Here is a 20,924-nt window from a genome sequence, read left to right on the forward strand (position 1 = left end):
CCTTATAACTAATGATTATCTTAGTTAAAATGTCATTTGTCATTTTATACCGTGTGACGCTAATGTATCACAATTGATGATAATGTTGTATGTTGACATACTATAATTGATGATGACATGATATACTTATTTAACATAATAATATGATTATATGATATTTTTCATTTTTTATATCAACGTTATGTTAGTATCATGTAGATATAAAATAATTAATTATAAAAATTTATTTAATTTAAAATAAAAATATAGAGATTTAATTGAACGTAATAAAAAGATAATGACTTATTTAAATTTTTTTAATAATTTAAGAATTTATTTAAACATTATGTCTTGATTTTACACTTTTATCTCCTCTATTTATCTTTCACTTCACAAAATTTCATTGATTTAATTTAAATAATATATTTATGAAAAAAATGTATGATCAAATAACTTACTTGAAAAAAAATACTTGCTAATAGTAAAGAATAAATAAGTGTAGGTCTTATCTTCTTGCCCAAAAAATAGAAGGCCCGGGTGATCCGTCTTTTGACCCGAGCAGCATCCAAGCAAAAAATTTAAAAATTTTAAAAAAGGGAAATTGCGGTTCCCTTCCCTCGATATTTGGCGCCTTTTCTTTGATTTCATGACCTCCCCATCGTCCCCCTCCAAAGAAGCAACAGGAGAAAAACACTTTACCAATCGCCACACACGGCCTTCGCCTCCGAAACGACGCCGCTAGAACGTGAATTCTGAAAGGAGGCTAAAAATGGTATTACCCCACAACCAAAATCCGTCTCGGAAGAGGCCCTCCTCCCCTTTTGGCCCTCCTTTTCCTCCGGCCAAAATCCCCAAATCTCGAAACGACGGCGTTGCGGTTGATGCAGTTGAAAAGATGGTTTCAATCTTAGCTGAGGGTGGTTGTACTTTGATAAACCCCTTGGGCGCACCCTCCCTTTCCACCAATCGCTACAAGCTCCGCCGCTACCTCTCCGGCCTTTTTTCTTCTTCTTCAGAGGATCGCTCCCTCTTCCTCTCCGGTTTCTCGTCTTATATTCAATCCTCCTCCAATCTTCGCAGGTCTGTTTACTCTTTTTCTATTTCGAATTTTTTTTTTCATTTCCCCCAATTTTTATGCGCATTTTATCTTTTTTTTTGCTTTAAAATATCTGAACCTAGCTTTTTAACTTCTTCTACGAGAAATTTTGCATTTTGCTTTTGGAAACAAAAGATAAATATGTAAAAGTAACAACCAACTACACTAGTATTTTCTTTGTGCTGCTGAATAGACCTGAGTACTTGGTAGAAGTTTTTTAGGCTAAGCAATTAAGCTGTTCTTCTCCTTATGTTTTGTCATCGATGGACTGAGCTTCTACTGGAAGATGTTTTAAGGTTTTCACATGATCGACTCTGTTGGTATTGATGAGCAAATGTCTCATATTATTACTGGAAATTAAATGCTTTCAGGGTTCTCATTTCATCGGATGGAAGTAGTTTTGCTCCTACTAGAAGTGAGAGTTTAGTCCGACATCTCTTGCTGGTTGCACCAATCCAATTTGACCTTCAGATTATGCTGCTTGAGAAACTGCCAGAATATTTTGACATTGTTTCTGGTGATTCACAAACATTATTGTCCCTTGAAGATGATGTTGCTAGGCTTATCATCAATCATCTTCGGTGGCTTGATTTTGTTGTTGATCCTAGTTCCTTTACCGATAAGTTAATGCAAGTCCTTTCCATTTGCCCTTTACACTTGAAAAAGGAGATCATTGGATCATTGCCGGAGATCGTTGGTGATCAAAATAACAAGACTGTGATTGATTCCCTTGAACAAATGCTTCATGAGGACCCATCCATAATTGTTCCTGTGCTTGACTCATTTTCAAACTTCAATTTGGATGATCAGTTGCAAGAACAGGTCTATCCTTTTCTCTTTAATTTGTGCTCTCTATGGTTTACATTGAATCCTTTGTTTGAATGTTGTTAACATTTCTAAGATGTAAAGGTATTTACTTGTAACAAACCAGCGAAATAGTTATAGCAAGCTTAATGCATCGACACTTTCTGCTCTTCAACATTCAAAATAATGATAAACCTGAAATAAAGTACTTTTTCTTCTTTTCCTACAATAATACAGCTATTGAATGCAGTACAAATTAAACAGCGATTCAGGATCTCAGGTTCAAAACTATACCTGAAGTAGAAATACAAGATTGGGAGTTAGTATCAAAAGTTAGAATTCAGGTTTTTTTTTTTTTTCAGTTGCAAATAGCTTAGAAACTTGGTTTGAGGCTGTTTGGTTGCCGAGAGTGAGGTAATTATGTGCTGCAAATTGTAGCTTTCATTGATTTAGCAATTAAGTTGAACTAAGGAAAATTGCGACGAAGGCTGTTGGATTTGATAAGTATGGTTTCTAAGGAGGAGGAAGAGGAGGAAGAGGAGGAGGAGGAGGAGGAGGGATTAAAACATAGACAAATTGAGCTTATGTTCTCAAAGCACTCAGAGCTAGGTGAAAATGTGCCCAACTTCACAAGAATTCACTTCAGTATTTGACAAAGAAACCTTTTTTTTTATGTCTGCTGAGCAGCTGAAGTAAGAAGAGTAGAGCAGAATATAAATAGATCAACTTTGGTCCTCAAGAATATAAGACAAATGCAAAACGGCACATAAGGATCAAATAATATTGCTACACGGATGCAAGGCCCAGGAAACACCAATACACTCATTGATAGGAAGGCTTGAATTATTCAGGAATATTGTTGACCCAATAAAATTGAGAAAACTCAAAAACTGAACCAGCCACACAATATTAAACGTAGATCACCATAGGAGTCCCAAATTATAATTTGGGTATTGGAACCAGCTTTCCTTGCCTTTAATGCAGTTTTATTTGTCCTCCCAGTATTTTTGGCAATTGTCTGTTGGCTTTCCTTTTTTTTGTATTTCTATTTATTGATTCCAACATTATTAGGGGCATGAGCACGACTGAATATTCTCTTAACAAATATATAATTTTGCTTTTGGAGCTGGCTTTTCCTTTCAAGACCGGAGAGATTTGACTATAGTCTTCTTCTTTACATCATTCCACGATATTTTCAGCAACCAATCAAAATGTTAAGGTGCTATGCTGCTTTTTTATATTGATATCTAATTTTTATTTATTTCTTCACATTGAAGGTCATAACCATTGCACTATCATGCATTAGAACAATTGATGCGGAGCAAATGCCTTGTCTGCTTCGATTTTTACTGCTCTCTGCCACACAAGTAAATGTTCGAAGAATAATCTCACAAATACGTGAGCATTTAAAGTTTCTCAGTGTGCCAAATACTCACACATTGCAAAAAAATAAACTCAAAGGGAAGTTGCTTGTTGACAACACAGAGGCATCTATTCTAGATGCCTTGAGATCTAGTCTTCAATTTAAGAGCGTAAGTCATTTATCCTCCTTATTTGACAATACATGTTCTAATTAATTCACTCTTCTATATCTACCACTATCAATAGATACTCTGTCAGGAGATTTTGAAGGAATTGAATGGCCTTGAGAAACCTCGAGATCACAAAATCATAGACATATGGTTGCTTGTGCTATTGTACACAAATAGTGAGTCCATGCGAAAAAGCATTGAGAAGGTATTTAAGAAGAAAGTTATTGAAGGTTGCATTCAGGAAGTTATGCTTGATCAGTGCATTTATGGGAACAAGGAACTGGCAAAGGTATCTGTTGCTATGGTTTGCCATGAGGATCATTTCAACTTTGCTGAATATATTTCAGAAACTCATTTTGAGTTTATTTTTTTTTTTACTTTTAGGAATATTTCCTGTCCTTGCTTTCTTTATCTGAGTACCTATTGGCATGCAAAGAACAAAAGGCAAGGGATTTTGGCATTTACATGTATACTCTTCTTTTTGAAGAGTTTGCTGATACTTATTCAAGACAGGAAGTAAGCATCAATATTTATTCTCTATCTGATGACTAAGTGCATTTGCTCCATGATATTTTCATTTGGCTTTGTGCAGGTTCTTGGTGCACTAGTCACTCATGTGGGCTCTGGTGTCAAGTCTGAAGTAAGTTCTGCTCTGCAGGTTATGGCTTCACTGGCCACAAAACATGCACAGGAATTAATTCCACTTTCTTCTCATATAAATGGTACGTAAACTCTTGCATGCAGATTTTTCTTTCTTGTTTGCTGCTATTGTTCTCTTGGTCTGTTCAATGTACTTTTCAGGAATCTTGGACTACTTGGAGGGACTGACTGTTGAAAATCTTCATAAGGTTTATTGCTGCTCGTTATATTTCTGCTCTTCTAAGCTTTTCAAGACCAGAGTTGTATGTGAGTTTCACTAGCATTCACACAATACAGGTTTACGAGGTCTTCAGCCATATGGCACTGCTAGCTCGCTCTAGTTCTGACTGTTTTGGCTCTTCCATTGCAAATGAACTCTTCATAATTGTTCGAAAGCAGGTATCTTGGACTAACATGTCTCTTTGTAATAGACAGTGCTTGAAACATTGACTTTTGTGTGCTATTTTTAGATGGTATCTTTCGATTTTCTGTACTGTAGACTTGATTGGAGGATCTTAGTAACAGGAAGTTATTTTGACTAGCATCACCTTGCAATTGGGCAGGTCAGCCATCCGGATCTGAAGTACAAAAAGATGGGCCTCATTGGAATCTTGAAAATTGTTTCATGTCTTGGGGATGCAAGTAATGTCACATTATCATCACCTTTTCAGGTGGGACCTGTTATCATTGTAATTCACAATCTGTGACCCTCGGTGACTATATTGTTATTTTGTGGTTGATCTTACTTCGAAAGTTGTTATTTTGTGGTTGATCTTACTTGGAAAGTTGCACTTTACTACTAGATTTAACTATGTACATACTGCATGTGACATATGGGTGATCTTGATGGCAAATTGCTGTTGTTTCTGTCATTTTTATGTCTATTGGTGTAAACTAGATAAATTTATCATTAATTCCTGAAGGCTGTGGAGAAGCAAAAAAAAAAAAAAAAAAGAGCAGGAAGCTGCTGAAAATTGTGAAAACTTCCTTCTAATTTTGTCTCAACTGTTACCCCCCAAAAAAAAAACTGCAGTCCAAATTTCTTTGTAGGAGGTTGATATTTTGAATAATTGCTTTGACTGAGGCATTACTGGCATTAAAACTGGTGATCAGAAAGTCTACGTTAGAGCTTGGGGCATTTGGATTCATTTGACCACATGTATAGTTCCGCTGTCAGCAGTGCTAGTAAATCCAGAAGCAGTGGGAAGAACAGAGCTTTTTCATCAGTTACAAGGAACTTTTAGCAGGCTTAAAACATCTAAGTAACAGGACATCCTGAGTACTGGCTGATAACACAGAAGCTGGAATCACATAGAACATCTAAAATCAAGCACTCGTAGGTCTGAGAAATATACCTGAGACCTGAGACCGTACACCTTGCATGAGCAAATAATAGCAGCAGAAAGTTAACCTGTCACAGTAATGCATCAGCAGTAGAGAGATTGAAAGTTGTAGCTGGCTTGAAACAATTGAAACCCATGACTTCCAATGTTTAAAACCATAATAAAAGCTGAGATATGGATGAAGTTGTGGTCTCTGGATAAAGTATTATGGAAAAAGCCCCTATCTAATCTATGGCCACTTTATCAATGGGACTCAATAGCTACTCTAGGAAGCTATCAGAAAATAATTGCACTAAGGCCTCCTAGAGAATAAGACAGTTTAAACTGGCTGGATGGATCTCGGGTTCAAGAATGGTTGGGTATGCACAAGAGTTGGAGTGTTGATGAGTATAAAGTACCACTCTCTATTAGGAAGAAAGTGGAATTAAGAGTTCATCTACCTTTTGCAGATTGCATCCACTGCTGGAACTATTATACTGGTTAATGCCGGCTTCTTAGCCATGTTTTTTTTCTTTTAATTGTTTGTCATATACTTGTAAGCATGGATTGCGAACTTTTATCCTTTTCAGGCAAATGTCAACTTGTATGGGAAGGTTCTGATCATTCTCTTTCCCTGTTGAGTAGCTTAGTATGTTTGAATTTATTTTTACTGTTCATTCACCACTGTGAGATCACTTATTTATTATTTTGAGAAAACAGAAATCAAATACTGAGGAGGCCTTGGAGCTCCTTGAAACATCCCTGGAATCTTGCAAACAGTTGTGCTTATCATTGATCTTCTTTTACGATGAACTGACTGCAATTTTGGAAAGTAGAACTCTTCACCCTGTCATCGTGGACTGGTGAGACAACTTCAGCAATTTGTTATTGCTGTTATTTAGCTTGTAATTTGTAAGCATTTAGGAAGGTAATAAAATTACTTAAGTATTGCATGTGACAAAGTTGCTTTTGTTTTACAGGATTGGCAAGCATGTAGGAGAATTTGAATCTATTTTCCTGTCTGATCTTGATGGTGGCCAATTGCCTAGCAGGAATTCATATTGTGGTTTAGAAGGTAGGATTAAGAATACTGTCTGTGCTTTCCTGAAGTTGTAGGTAAAGTTATGTCAGACTATAGATTATGCTTTCTACCTTCTACTTCTGTAGGGGAGCTATGGATGAACTTGGATGGTGAAATATCTCCTATTTGTCTGAACATTCTGCCATTAGCTTCTTCTTCGCAGTAATGTTCTGTTATGCTATCCTTTGAATATAAATGTCTGTTTTCATCTTTCTTAGAGATAGTGTATGGTAAACTTGGAATCTTCACTTGCAGGTCTGCTTGTTTGCAATTTCTTCCTGCTAACTTTCATTTACTATCAGCTGTAAGTCCGTGCTGCCTTAGGCATCAGAAGTATTATAGAGGAAAGGATTTTCTTAAAATTGCTATTAATTGTCAGGTTGAAAGGTTGACAAATCAAGGATCTCTTGGTGGAATTGATGCATTACTTGGCTGTCCTTTGCTCCTTCCCTCGTCTAAGGTGAGATTAAGTGAAAAACTCATGTTAAGATCATATTTTTTATACCATTATGTGTCAGAGTTTCATGATGCTTTTGCATTTAAAATGATTATCTCAGTGCAAATTTACACTTCACATTTGGCCCTGTTTGAGTTCAGATCCTTTAACACTTTAAACTTCTTCAGACAGTTGTGATTTATTCTTGAAGTTTGCCAAATATCGGAAAATTTAAGACTAATGCAAAGTGTTGTGATTTATTCATAAAGTTTTCCAAACATTGTTTTTCTTGAAGGGACAATAGTTTTCTTCTCATTTCTCCATCACTTGCTATGCTTAGCATGTAAAACCAGCAAACATAATTATCACTTATCAGAACCAGAACAGAAAATGGCCCATTCATGGCTTTGGATCATCAGGTCAATGGTTCAGTGGCCATTAGGTCATTCGGGTCAATGACGGGTTAATAAAAACACTTTTAGATGTTATATAATATTACTCTAAAATCATAGATAATATATAAATAATAAAAATATTTTGAATAGTTTTATGAACAACAATCTATGAGATAAGAATTATCAAAATTCATTATAATTTAAAAAATTACAAAAAAAAAAAAGAAGTTGAGAACAATCGAAGAGATAAGAATTATAAAAATTCATCATCATTTAAAAAATTACAAAAAAAAGTTAAGGTTACAAAAAATAGTTTCTACCTCTTAGTTTTTTATTCTTTTAATGTTTGTTCAACTCTTTTTCTAAGAAAAACAATATTTGTATCAAATGACTAAACAATCTATAATTAATATGCAATGGTTTAGTTAGTTATGATTTAAAAATAAATTTGATAAATACATGTTCTACACGTTTGGGTCCATAAAAACCTGGGGGGTCAATGTGGGTCAGTCAGTCTGACCACCAGGCTGGTGCTAATCTGCCAGCAAAGCAAGATATAGTCATCATAACTGAGAATGATGGAGGAAAGTGAAGGATTATATAAGTTGGGTGACTAGGGATCTTAATTGCTAACCTCTTAAATGTGGAAAAGTGACACATTGCTCACCTGACCTTGCTTTATTGCAGACTAACATTAGCGGCTTCTTTACTTGATCACTGTTTGAAAGCTTATGATTGCTCTCCTCCAAAATATAAAAATACTTATGTGGAGTAAAGTCTTCAGGAAAAAAAGTTTAATATCTATTAAAACAGATGAAGCTCAAATTTGTTGTGTAGCTTTAAATGTTGTCTAGGAGCAATGTCAAGAATGATTGGAGCTTGTGGTGTAAGAGAAGTTTGTATTAATTGGTAAAGATTGTCAAGAGGCTTTATCTAAGTGCAAAATGTTATGAGCTGTTATTCCTAATTTCTTAAACCTTTTTTGCTTGTCCCTTTCCTAATTATTTAGTTTGACCTTGAGGAGCACCCATTTTTCCTTTGGACTATTTTATATTATGAGGTATTATCCTCCTGCACGTGTTTTCAGTCAAAATTCAAATTTATCTTGTAACTTGATGGATAAGCTCATGTGCAACTATTTGCAATTTTTGATGCACTGAATCCCTGCTAACACAGACCGTTTTACAGAGCACCTACTGTGATATAGGTCTTGAAGTATCTATGTTTCATATCTCTGCCTTTTGTTTTGAACACAGAGGTTCTAATTTCCCAAAATTCTGGATTTATATTTAATTTAGCTATATTTTTTTCATGACATCTGGGAAAATTAAAAAGATAGGAGACAGGTCTAATACCTCTAAACATTGTAGTTCTTATAAGCTTGCATACCTTGGCTTCCACAAAGTCTTTTCTTTCCTCCTTTTTTCATATATATCCCCTCCATTTGCATCAAGAACTTGTTCTAATTATTTTACCTCAATTGTTGAATACTTAAAAATTTAAAAGTTAGGGACAATTAAGGTTGCTGATTGCATATGCCTTGCAACACTTAGCTAAATACATCAAAATATACAGAGATGCACTGAAAAGGTTTTCAATGAAAAAAAGAAGGTAAAACCTTGGAGTATTTTGTGCTGTATCTTACATTACATACAGTTTTGTTTGATCTGTCATAGCTTTCTATTTTGGTTTTATTGTCCATAATGTTTGATGGGACCACTTTGCTGACATGGATTTGGTTTCTGCAATTTCAGTACTACTCAGAAGCTGAATGGCTGTCTTTGACAGGAACGCAGAAACAGATTATTTCTCTCTGTCTTTATTATGCAGTAAACTGGCTACGGGAACTGGTAAATGCTTTACTCTGAGATTTTGATTTAGCTGCATAATTGTCAATCATACAATTATGGTTTGTGAGTATTCCACTGCTACAGCTTAATGCCTTCTGCACACAAGTAGCTGGAAGATTTGAATTTTCAAGTCAGTCGACAAAAGAGGACATAACGTTGAAGCTGTTAAAGCGATTGAGGAACCTAGTGTAAGTCCTCACATCTTCAATCCTTGTAAGTTTGTCCATTATCCTTAAATCAGATTAAAATATTGGGGAGAAACTGAGAGCAACTATGCCTTCAAGATTCACTTTGAATGTGCATTTCACTTGGATAATTAAATCCCCATTGGAGGTAAGGTAGACATAGGAACTCATCAGGGAAAAAAGGAGACATGTTGGGCATGACTTGTAACATGGAATGTAGTAAGGAAGTTATGAGGCTTCTTTAAACAATGAGGAAGATTGACCGAAAAAAAAAAAGGAAGATTTGGCCAAAAAAAAAGAAGTTAGTTTCCCCAACTTAGCAACCCCCCTTCGCAAGAGGAAAGGATGAGGTTGGCTTAAAGCAAGTTTTCAGCTGGGTGTTCTCCATTAGGCCTGCTTTCCTTTGCATGAGTGCTAGAAAAAATGATAAACTTTTAGTAGTGGTCTTTTCTCCTTATCCATAGAATTTGGGGATGTAAGAGCAATTATGAGATGATGGAAAGCATGAAGTTTTGATTATTCCCCCCATTAAAAGATACAACTCAGATTTTAGCTTGACATACAGCTATTTATGGAAACGTAATTATGTTGAGGTTTCTGGTAGCCTCATTGATTGTTATGAATTTCACCTTTGTTTGGTATATTTTTTGGAGTGTTACATATCATGAACTTGTAATCCTACATACTGATGGTAAGAATGTGTTGGTGCAGATTTCTGGAAAGCTTGTTAAATCATTCCATCAGAATGTGTCCTGTAGTACTACCTCAGCTCCATCTTCAAGTAGAGCATTGCGGATCGACGCTCATAAACCAACCAAACCATGTGGGGAATATGGAAAAGAAGAATGAGCCTAAGATGACACATGAATGCACATCCCCAAACAAAAAGAAGCATAAAAAGATTGCGAAGACCTCAACGCCAGGTACAGATGGAAAACTCCACCAGCCAACATTGATGGACGTGTTGAGGAAAGCAGGAGTAGAGACAAGCCAAGAGATGACAAATGAAGTTTCTTCAAAGGAGAGGACCTCAGCATCAGTAGATCGGCAATCCCATGTCTTTAATGGATCAGTGCTTATAGAAGTTTCTCCACCTGCACAAGCTCTGGAATCACAGAAATTTAGGTTCAGGCCTCTTTTATTGGAATGCTTCTCCATTTTGACCTTTTCAAAGGTATGTCTCCTCACAGTTTAACTGTCAACTAGATTGCATGGTTTCTTTCAAATTCTTTCAATTTTTTGTTTTAATGTGGCATTTAAATGAGTTTATATATTCATTTGCTTTACATTGTTTACATGATCTTGCAACCTCCTAGAGATGAATTATTGCATCTGAACTTCTCATGGCTTCATTTCCTGTCTATGCTTAAGTTGCATGTCCTCTTAAAATAATTGGATTGTTTCCTAACAATCAATAGAATTTCCTCTAAGACTCTTGTTTGGTATCCTGAAAATAACTTGTTGAAGGACAATTTTTTCTATGTAAAACATTTTACTAGAAAATCTAATATTTTCTGTTGTTGGGATTGTCAAAAATATTTTTTGTTTTTTGGATCATCTTGTAGAAAATATTTTCCGTCATGACCCATCTTCAAAAAAGAAGTTAATAAGTCTACGCAATACAAATTTTACACAAAAGTCATTGTAAGAGATTGAAAAGATGTAGTAGTTTTGTTATTATATAAGAACTATAAACATTAGAAAAAATTTGTCCTTTTATTTTTATAAGAAAATCCCTCACAAATTAATGTTTGCTCCTTGCTTGTTGACCTAGAAGGTGCTGGGTTTGGACTTCTAAAATTTCTAAATGCAGTGTTGCATAATAAGGTGTATTTTTCTTGTTTATGAGGTTTTATATTATACTAATAACAAAAATGATTAAGAGTCATTGAATTTGTCTTTTCAAATGCAGAACCATGACTCCTGCTGCTCTTACCCTGTGGCTGAGGTACATTAATAATCCACATAGTTCTTTCTTTCCTTTTATTTATACATATTAAAATGATTTGGTGAGACGGGGAAAACTTGTTATTTCTGTGCAGTTACCCCTATACCTGTACCTCATTCATGATCTTCACTGCAAGTTGGATTACTTTGCTGCCCCGGGGAAACAATGCTCCTCGAGAAGCTTGAGTTCTGTTGCTTTTACCAGGATGACGTTGGATGAATTTCTTAGCAAAATTAGACCACTCTTTCCAAGTCTTAAGAGAAATTTAGATATTGCATTCTGTAGTCTTAAAGAAGGTAACATGTTAGTTTCAATTTGTCACTAAGATCATGATTCTATATTCTTGCAGTCATAGAACAAATGTACTGTAGGTAATGAAACTTGTCAAGAACACTGGAACATTCAATCTGCTGCTGCTCACAACCCAGATATAATCAACCTTGTCCCATCAAAATCTTCAATTTCTACTATGGTGTATAAGGAAGTACTTCATAGTTTCAGTAAGGTGAATACTCTTACTCTCACCTTTAATTCCGGGTGTATGCACATGTGTGTGCATCACCTTCCGACTTGACAAGTGATGCTTTTATGCAGGTTATCATTCGGGTAGAAAATTTCCTATTTGAACTAACTGTTATATTATACTTCCTAAGTACAGTTTTTCCTTGAGCAGATGCTAAACCTTCCTGAAGTACAAAGGAATAAATCAGTTCTTTCAGATCTCCTTGAAGCCTTTCAGCCCAATGAAACATTAGATGCTGGTGCTTCAGATGTACAGCCTTGTCCTTCACCTGGTACAATAGAATATTCATATCTTGGGGCTTGTTCATTTGTGGAAAGTATCCTCCATGCAGGTGCATAAGTCTTGCCTTTATTGCTGTTGTTCTTTCATATTTCTTAATTATCCTTTCATTTTATCTATGTATCCTCCATGCAGCATGTTCTTTCTCCTTTATTCTGGCATCAGAGGCTCTTTTCACTCTGGAATCAGCTGTTACATCAGTTTTAAATGTCGTTGATAAGTTGGAGGGAGATGATGTAAACATACAGTCAAGGTTTAACCAGATCCTTCCTTTCTTGCGTGGCAAACTTGGATCGTCTGCTCAGAAACTTCTAAAGCATAAGTGGGATGACGAAAATCTTGAGAATGGCTGGAAGAACAAAGTGAGATTAATTACATTATGTTTTGCATGTCTTAGATTTCTTCATTGCAATTTCTTACCTTAGTGTACCGTGTAGTTATGCATATATATTAAAAAACTTGCTGTGTTTTCAGGGAGAAATAGTACAAAAGATACTGCGGATCCACTTGGAATATACTGAATCAACTGCTGATTTGCTAGATGAGCTTGCGTGCACAATTTTGCCACAGGTATTTGAATTTGTTGAGTAACAATTGTTGCATAAGCTTAATAGTGTACTGTAGAAGTGCACAAGTTGTCCCTTGTCATTGTGCTTATACACTGGAGATCTTGCAGTTTTTCCATGTAGCACCTCTGTCCAGTGCTTGAATTGCTCTTCCTTCTAGTAGAGAGTTGAGAGCAGGTGATTTAGACATGATGGGGGACAAGATCATGGTTATTGTGGCTCTATTGATAGTGTTGATGCAAGTTTGGAAATATATTGTTGACATTGCTGTGCCGGAGTTTTCTTGGTCATTTCCTTTACTTCAACACTTTAAAACTTGTGCTTGCATTTTCTCCACCTAGGGGGACAACAATATGGAATCTAGTCATGCTTATTGAAAGGATCATATTATGTAGACATCTGTTTTGTTAATTTTATAGTATGTTTTTGTGGGTTCAATGGTAATTTTTAGTATTGAGAGAATTGTTAGAGTATTTAGGGTTGTATTATATTTGATTTTTATATTTAGGTTTAAAGTGTTGTCTGGAAGTGCTTATCTTACTTATAGATAATGCTAATGGGTTAGTGGTGTCACAAGTTGAAAGAAACTAACTCAGTTGAAAATATTACATAAAAGCCATTAAGTTATAAAAAGTACATCTAAAAATAAGGATAGATATCTACATCAACCTTCCCACAATGAGAATTTGGCTCCCTTAATTTTTTTAGTTTCACATGCATTTGGAAAGAAACTATCCCATCTTTTGCCTACTTAACTTTTTTTATTCTCTTCCACTCACAAAGTGGGTGTTACAATTTGGATTATGGATTTTAGATCTGAGCATTCAAATTGGATTCTCTCTCCCTAGTTGTTTTCCTCTCTAGTTTGTTTCTGATTTCTATCCCTTATTTCTTCAATTTCTCCCCTATGCTCCTATGTTTCTTCTTCCTTTCTCCCTTATTTCCATCCATCCTGTCTTCTTTTTTTTTTTGTTCTTTCCCTTGTTCTGCATCAATCAATCTATTTAAATCTTTTTTTGGATACAATACATCTATTTAAGATTTGTTTTAAAACTAAGTACAAGTTAGAATGAACAATTGAGTGTCACTTGCCATATGATTCTTTCAATTGAATCCATTTTCATTTGTATGTAGTAGCACTAAAAGAAGAATTCTTTCTCAGGTTTCTTGTACAACAATGGCAGAAGATGAGGATTATGGTTACCCAACTCTATGTTCTGCAACATTTCTCTCCTGGTACCATGTACTGGTAGGGAAACTTCTGTTTTTCAAGTTCTTTACAAAGCATTGTTACTCTTAATGTTTTGCATTAATTATGTTGATTGAGGCTGCCCTTATGTGCAGTTTGAAGTGAACCTCACAGTTCTTGACAAATTGGTAAGTATTAATTTTTGCTGCTTATTTCCGTTGATCATAGATGAGGTAGCAAAATACTTGTCAAAGGTGTTGCAATTCTTACCGTTTCCTCTCTTTGTAGGTTAAGGAAGTTGTTCACTTGGAGAAGTGCCGACCTGGTTTTCAACCCGAAAATGTTCACACACATTTGATCAAGATGCAAAAGAACGTGAATGTGGTTGTTGCACTAGTTAACATGTGCAGAACCTATGACAAGGTAACCAAATAGAACTGTGGAGTTTTCTTTGCCAACAATTCTTAGATAAATATATATTTACTATATTTGCTGCCTCGAACCCACACCACCACTAAGGTAAGTTGGTCAAGTACCTCCTTTTTTCTAGACATAGTTCGGTGGATTTAATACATTAGTGAAATTGTAGAGCCCTTGTGCTCTTTCATGACTACATTGTTATGTAATGTAAAAGTTCATTAGATTAGTTTGCAAGAATTTTTAAGCAGAATGATGGCTTCCCTTGATTTTTGGGATGTAATCATTCGTCTGAATTAAGGGAAGATGATAAAGAGAAGAAACTATAACACTTTGATATAACTTGGCTCCAAATGAGGCCTGTCCAGCCAGAGTAAGTTGGCTATTGAATGATTCTAGTGCATTATAATGTGCTATTATGCCAAGTACATTTCCTCATCTGCTGTGAACAGCCTCTAGCCAGCCTATGGCTTGAGGTTTAGGAAAGTTGGAGACAACTAGGATTTGATTGAGAGTAAAAGCTAAATTTAAACTTATCATAAATTGGAAGTAGGCACCTTTTGCCCATCACCTACATTCTTGCTAACATATCCAAGTAGTTAGTAGCACTTTTTGGTCCAATTGCTTTTCATGCAGCAATCTCATTGAGATGTTAAGGTGATGGCACAGGTCACCCTGCATGCCATGGCTGTCAAGTATGGTGGGAAATTCATCGATTCCTTCCTTAAAGGTATCTGTACCTTAGAAATGCTATATGATCTTTCATTGTAGTCTGTTCAGAGCACTGACATCTCGATATTTTGCAGCTTTTGACTTCTTGCAGGTTCACTTCCAAATGCATAATGAAGTCATAATTCTACTGGTATGATAGGTGCAAGAACTTTATTCAGACATAGTTAATCCAAGTTTGGAACTTGGAACTAAAGGGCTTATTGCTTGTTTATTACATCAGGTGAAAGAACTTCAAAAGGCTACAAGAACAATTCAGACTCTATGTTCTGAAGCAAAGGTGAGCCTTGCACATCCAATCCATTTGAGGTTTAGTCAGGATCTTTGCAATGATAGTGGATTATATTGAATTCATGTCTTTTTGCTATTTGAAGGGCTTGAAGCAAACAGCCATCACTGGCAAAATACCTGCTACCAAAAGATCTTTGGAACGCTTTTTGTTTCGTGTCAAGGCTCTTCTCCATACAACATCTAGTGGATGCACTTTCTGGATGGGTATGCCATATTTAGGCTTCACTGATATTTTTGCTGTTCTTTTTGATGAAAGGAGAAGGGGGATATATTCATTTAGCCATAATGAAAATGTTTTAAATTTTTTATTGTGATTCAGGTATTTTAGAACCTTTTGTTAGGTTCCAATAAAGAATTAACCTTTGCTCTGCACTCATTTAGGTTTAAAACTTCCATGTCAATAAAATTTTAACTGGTCTAGCTCCTGATTCCAAATTCAAAAAAGGGTTCACATGACCAAATTCTGGAAAATTCTTAATTTGGTACTTGAATATAGGTGATAATTCCTTCATAATTTGAAAATAAATATGCTGACTTACTATAATATTTACTACCAAACCAGTGAGATTTTACCTAATTCTTTGCTGGTTGAGTTTGGTGAACTAGATTCCCCAAACTTGGGTCAAAATTTTGCCTGAATAAGTAAATGCATCTAGATTCAGTTTACCATGTGCGTTAGCTTATAAAGACTTTTCTTCTATTCTTTAAATGTCTTATTTCTCCTTGTTGAAATCAAAATCGGCAATGATGCCAGAGGAACATATTGTTTTAATCCTCATTGAAGATAGGATGACTCAATCCTGTTTAATCCTCATTTAATAAGGTTTGTAAATTGGATTATATTTACTATTTTTTCCCCAAAGTGTGTGTTTCATACATCATTACAAGGGAAAGCTAATTTTGACCAATGATAAATGAATCATCCTACTCTACACTCAATGTTACCCCAAGCATAGCATAGCATGAAAATTGTCCTATCTTACTCTTAATTTTGCTCACATCAAACATAGAATAGGATAAGATCATCTGATCCTATCCTCTCTCTCATCTTGTGTACCAAACACATCCTAAATGCCTGGTTTTCTCTCCAACTTCTAATATGCCATCTATCTATTGTATTTACAGGTAATCTAAAACACAAGGATCTCAGAGGTCAGGTGGTGAGTTCCCAGGCATATGTAGATGATCGAAATGATAGCATTGATCAAGATCCTGAGGATGTGGATCCACCAGTCATTGTTGCCACTGCTAGTGGAAACAGTGAAACGGACTGAAGAGGTCCGCATATATTGAAAACTTCAGACTTTTAAATGAGGTGGGTTTTGAGTTGTCCTATTGTCATGAACTTATTATGTACTTGACTTCTGCAAGTCCATTACAAATTAGTAGTAGTTCTGTGTATCATGGCTGCGTTTGCTTTCCATTGCCAACTTACATTACAAAAAGTCAGTGGGAGGTTGTTCAAAAAAAAGACTAGGTAACTTAATTTTTCTGACTAACAAGGTAAGGTGCAAGCATTTAAAACCAAATAATCCCATTTCAACTCGTGGTTGTATAGGATTACATGCTTGTGGTCCATTATTGGCTACATTAGCTATTTGTTGACAATTCGCAGTGCCAAATGAAAACATGCATGCTGCTGTTGTTGCATATGAAGCATCCTCTAGAAATAAGAACAAAGGCAGAAGCAGGCATCAACAAAGGGCTATGCATTCAGCGTCTTCACTGTCTGTCACCGGCTTCATTACTTGGAATGAACAAGGGGTGTGGGATCCCTATGAAATTTGAGGTTTGGCAGGTTATAGCAATCTGTTGCTATCTCAACCTTCTTCCAAAGGTAACATATTGGAAAATATCCAGATGAACATAGAACCATGTTCATTTGTTAATATGGACATAGTGTATTACTTGGATATGGTGTTAAATTGGTAACAGTTTGCTGTATTTGAAGATGTCAGTGCTAGTTCAAGATTCTGTATTGGCAGCAATAGCTATTCAGTCAAATGTTAATTTTTGCTATATATTGATAAAATTTAATATGTATTTAACACCAAGCTAATATCTTGAAGTAGTATATGTGATTTTGAATTGAACTAATGGATCGAATAGAGAATGGGACTCTCATTGGTTCAATAGCCGATGCGGTTATTAAAACATTGGCTGCAGCTATGTAAACGAAAGGGAGTTTCTGGATAAGGTGACTGTTTTTAGCTTGTCTTCCTTTCTAAATGGTTTTCTTTTGTAGTATGACAATTTTCTTGAACCAATAGTAATGCATTTAAGATAGCTTGTTGAGTTCCGGCACCATTGAAATACCCTTGTAGGAACTTTTTCCTTGAAGAAACTTCATTTTAGTTTCTCTTCTGCATTGAACTGTGCTTGATCTTCCATACCCTCTCTAACTGCCTGATATTATTTGTTTTGATTTTTGTTTAAGAGACTGAGACAATGGTTCAAAGCAGTGCAGGTCCTTTTTAAGCTGTATGACATATGAAGATACACATTTGTGAATTAGTTGTTTTTGTGTAATATCTACGATAAACGAAAATTGTACAAAAAAAGAAATAGGAAAACAGAGAGAGAGGGGACGTAAGGTTAGTATTTACATAAGTCAATGCTACCATAATTATTATATCTACTTCTGTGGTGCTTGTAATTTTGGCAGGTTACAGAGAGAGAATCACTGTTTTTTTTTTTTTCTTTTTGTAATGGTAATTGAACAATCACTCTACCTAGCTAGTTGTCTGTCTTCAGGACCTCTCTAAGATTCTCTTCATAATGTACAATTCTACCTTTATATAAACCCATGAGAGAACTGGCCAATACTAGAACACGTGCTAACAGAGAACCCACAAGAGAAAAGAAAAATGGTTGTACTTGTTTCTCTCCTCAAGTCTCTCTTTATCTAGAAAGAATTTTGTAATTAATGTATTATATGTTGTTTAATTTGATCAAAATAGTATATTAAATGAATATTTTCTTTCGAATGCATTAAAAATGATCACATTAACGATCAATTATAATACTTAATACAAAATATTATTATAAATAGTAGAATCCGATTAGGAATAATCTATAGGCATTGGACAAGAATAGTTACAATAGTTTTTTTTTTTTTTCATTTGATACATTAATTTTACCAAATTCAAAACCGATGCCATTAATAAAAATTTCCCTAAATAGCAAAACTCACTTTCAAAGTAGAAAGCAGATACATTTCGTGGCAAGTAAGTTTAATGGTTAATGACTTAATTAGCGGTTGAGTAGTTGACAACACAAACTAATAATGGATGTCTGTACTCTATTATTGAGAGAGATATGTCAAATCGAAATGTTCCCTGAAACTTAAGATTAAAAAAAAAAATCTTAGATTTCCTATTATCGTATTAAGTGTAACTTGTTCTCATTTGAGCTCACAATTTGGTGATTGTAATTAGGTTGGGTTGTTTACTCATTTTGGTTTCCATCATAAAATTTTATTATTTAAGATTTAAATCATTTCAATTTCATATAATTTTGGTTCAAGTTATTATTTTTTTAACATTAATTCAACAGAATCAAATTTAAATTTCTATAATAATTTAGATTATATTTATCGGTTGTTTAATTAAATTGAAGTTTTAAATAAAAAAATATTAATATATATTTTATTTTACTTAGTTTCCATTTTAGGTCATGTTAAATTTGGATTCACAGTTAAATTTGAATCCATGAAGTCCAACTCAGATTGCATTACCTTATGGCAATCCTCAGCATTTACATTATTAATAAGTTTCCTATATGTAATAGGGTCAGATTCATGTTCATCTGAGAGTGCAATCTGTTTTCTCCTAGTCTTATGTATCTTTCTAGTTGTCTCACAACCCTCCTACTACGTCTAGGTACTACTATTTGATGTCTAGGTTGTGTTTTTGTTTCAATCATTGAATCAGACTGTGTTATGACACCTTTAGAATTAACTCTTAAATCTAAAGCATCAGACAATTCTTCTAAGACAACTATAGAAGTAACAATTTCTTATTCCCTTTGAATACCCTGTAAACAAGCACACCTCAATTTTTGGTTCCATCTTTGTGGACTCAAGCTTTAAAACATGTGCAGGACACCCCCAAGTTTGCAGATGATGTATAGATGATTTACGCCCTGTCCATAGCTCTCTTGGTGTCTTATGCACAAGCTTAGATGGTGCAAAGTTAAGCAAGTACTCAGCAGTTCGCATACAATACCCCAGAACTAGATTGGAAGGTTAGCATAGGACATCATTGATCTAACCATTTCTAAAAGAGTCCTATTTCTTCTTTTAGCTACATCATTATTTTGAGGTATTCTCAGAGTTGACAAATTTTATCCTATTGTCAGTGAGATATTGCCAAAATTTATCTGATAAATACTCACCACCCTGATCTTATTGAAATTGTTTCAATGGCTTGCCAAGTTGCATTTTAACTTCGGCTTTGAGTTTTTGGAACTTTTCAAAGGATTCACTTTTTCTGTGTATTAAATACACAGAGCCATGTCTCGAGTAGTCATCAATAAAGGTTATGAAATATTTATAACCTCCTCTATCTTGTATGTTCATTGGTCCACACACATCTGTGTGCACCAAGTCTAGAATGTTTGGCACTCTGTTACCTTTTGCCTTGAAAGGCCCTTTGGTCATTTTTCTTTCATTACAGGACTCACATGCTGGCAGAGGACCCTCAACCATGTCTAGCAGAGTACCATCCTTTATAAGCGTATTGAGTCTATTTTAATTAATATGATTTAAATGCAGATGCTAGAGATAATTTTGATTTATGCTAGATTCTTTGACGCTTTCAGTTTTAAATCGTATTGCTTCTATGTCATTTGCAGAAAAAGTCATACGCTCAATGAAATAAAGATTATATCTAACAATTTCAAAACAAATAAAATCCTTATTTCAATAAATAGTGAGTGTTTCACTAAAGTAAACTGAATATCCAGACTTTATTAAACAAAAAACAAAAATTAAATTTCTATAACTCTCTAGAATGCAATAAATATTTTATAAAACTAAGCTATGATCATGAGGAAATTAAAAAACAATGGTTCCCACTACTAATGCTGAAATGAATATGCCATTCGCCAACCTCATCCGAAACTGGCCTTTACTCAGTTTTCTCCTTTGTTGAAACCTTTGCAAAGAATTACAAACATAGTTAATGGCTTCAAAATCTACTATCCAAGTATCCGTAGAATCAACTACTAAATAGGCTTCTAATATATTTAGAAAACCCACACCTTGTTTACTCTTATGGATTTCAAGATAAACGTTGTAGTTTTGCTTTCAATGTCCTTTCTCACCATAGTGGAAACACTTTCCCTTAGTGCTATCTTTTGAAGCAGTCTTTTTCGTAATGGACTTTTCTTTGCTCCCTGTTGTCTAATTTTCCACACACGAAAGTATATGTATTGAAAAGATAATATTGGTAAGTAGAGTGTTGGTCCATAGAGAATTGACCTAAAATTTTACTAAGTACTAAAATTAACACAATTTAGTCTTATCCAAACAATCAAAATCAAATAATTAATTAAATTAAAAATTAACTAAATCTAATTAACAAGAAACTAAACCAAAAATCAACACAATAGTATAACGAGAGAGAAATCAATTAAACAAACTTAGGATTACAATATTCCTT

At 34.8% G+C, this 20,924-nt stretch overlaps 1 protein-coding gene across 5 annotated transcripts; it reads left to right on the forward strand.

The window, feature by feature from the left end:
* Positions 1–507: 507 nt before the first annotated feature.
* LOC18612304 (fanconi anemia group D2 protein) lies at positions 508–17,559 on the forward strand. 5 transcript variants are annotated; one of them, XM_088802894.1, is made up of 32 exons: positions 514–1,059; positions 1,447–1,897; positions 3,157–3,411; positions 3,500–3,700; positions 3,796–3,927; positions 4,004–4,133; positions 4,213–4,259; positions 4,348–4,449; positions 4,593–4,721; positions 6,093–6,235; positions 6,353–6,447; positions 6,540–6,615; positions 6,709–6,757; positions 6,833–6,913; positions 9,039–9,134; positions 9,219–9,322; positions 10,031–10,493; positions 11,232–11,267; positions 11,362–11,563; positions 11,639–11,772; positions 11,941–12,121; positions 12,205–12,431; positions 12,544–12,639; positions 13,798–13,884; positions 13,980–14,012; positions 14,113–14,247; positions 14,911–14,971; positions 15,048–15,103; positions 15,194–15,250; positions 15,345–15,465; positions 16,387–16,576; positions 16,877–17,559. In XM_088802894.1, the coding sequence occupies exons 1-31, from the start codon at positions 749–751 to the stop codon at positions 16,533–16,535; spliced, it is 4,440 nt and encodes a 1,479-aa protein (XP_088659020.1). In that variant the 5' UTR covers positions 514–748; the 3' UTR covers positions 16,536–16,576; positions 16,877–17,559. The 5 variants fall into 5 exon arrangements, with proteins under 5 accessions (XP_088659022.1, XP_088659020.1, XP_088659019.1 ...); XM_088802893.1 differs by having other exon boundaries at positions 517–1,059; positions 3,488–3,700; XM_018123670.2 differs by having other exon boundaries at positions 518–1,059; positions 3,488–3,700; positions 4,614–4,721.
* The last annotated feature ends 3,365 nt before the right edge of the window (positions 17,560–20,924 follow it).

Source organism: Theobroma cacao, chromosome 1 (genome assembly GCF_053813885.1).
Source record: "Theobroma cacao isolate CCN51 chromosome 1, ASM5381388v1, whole genome shotgun sequence".
NCBI lineage: Eukaryota > Viridiplantae > Streptophyta > Magnoliopsida > Malvales > Malvaceae > Theobroma > Theobroma cacao.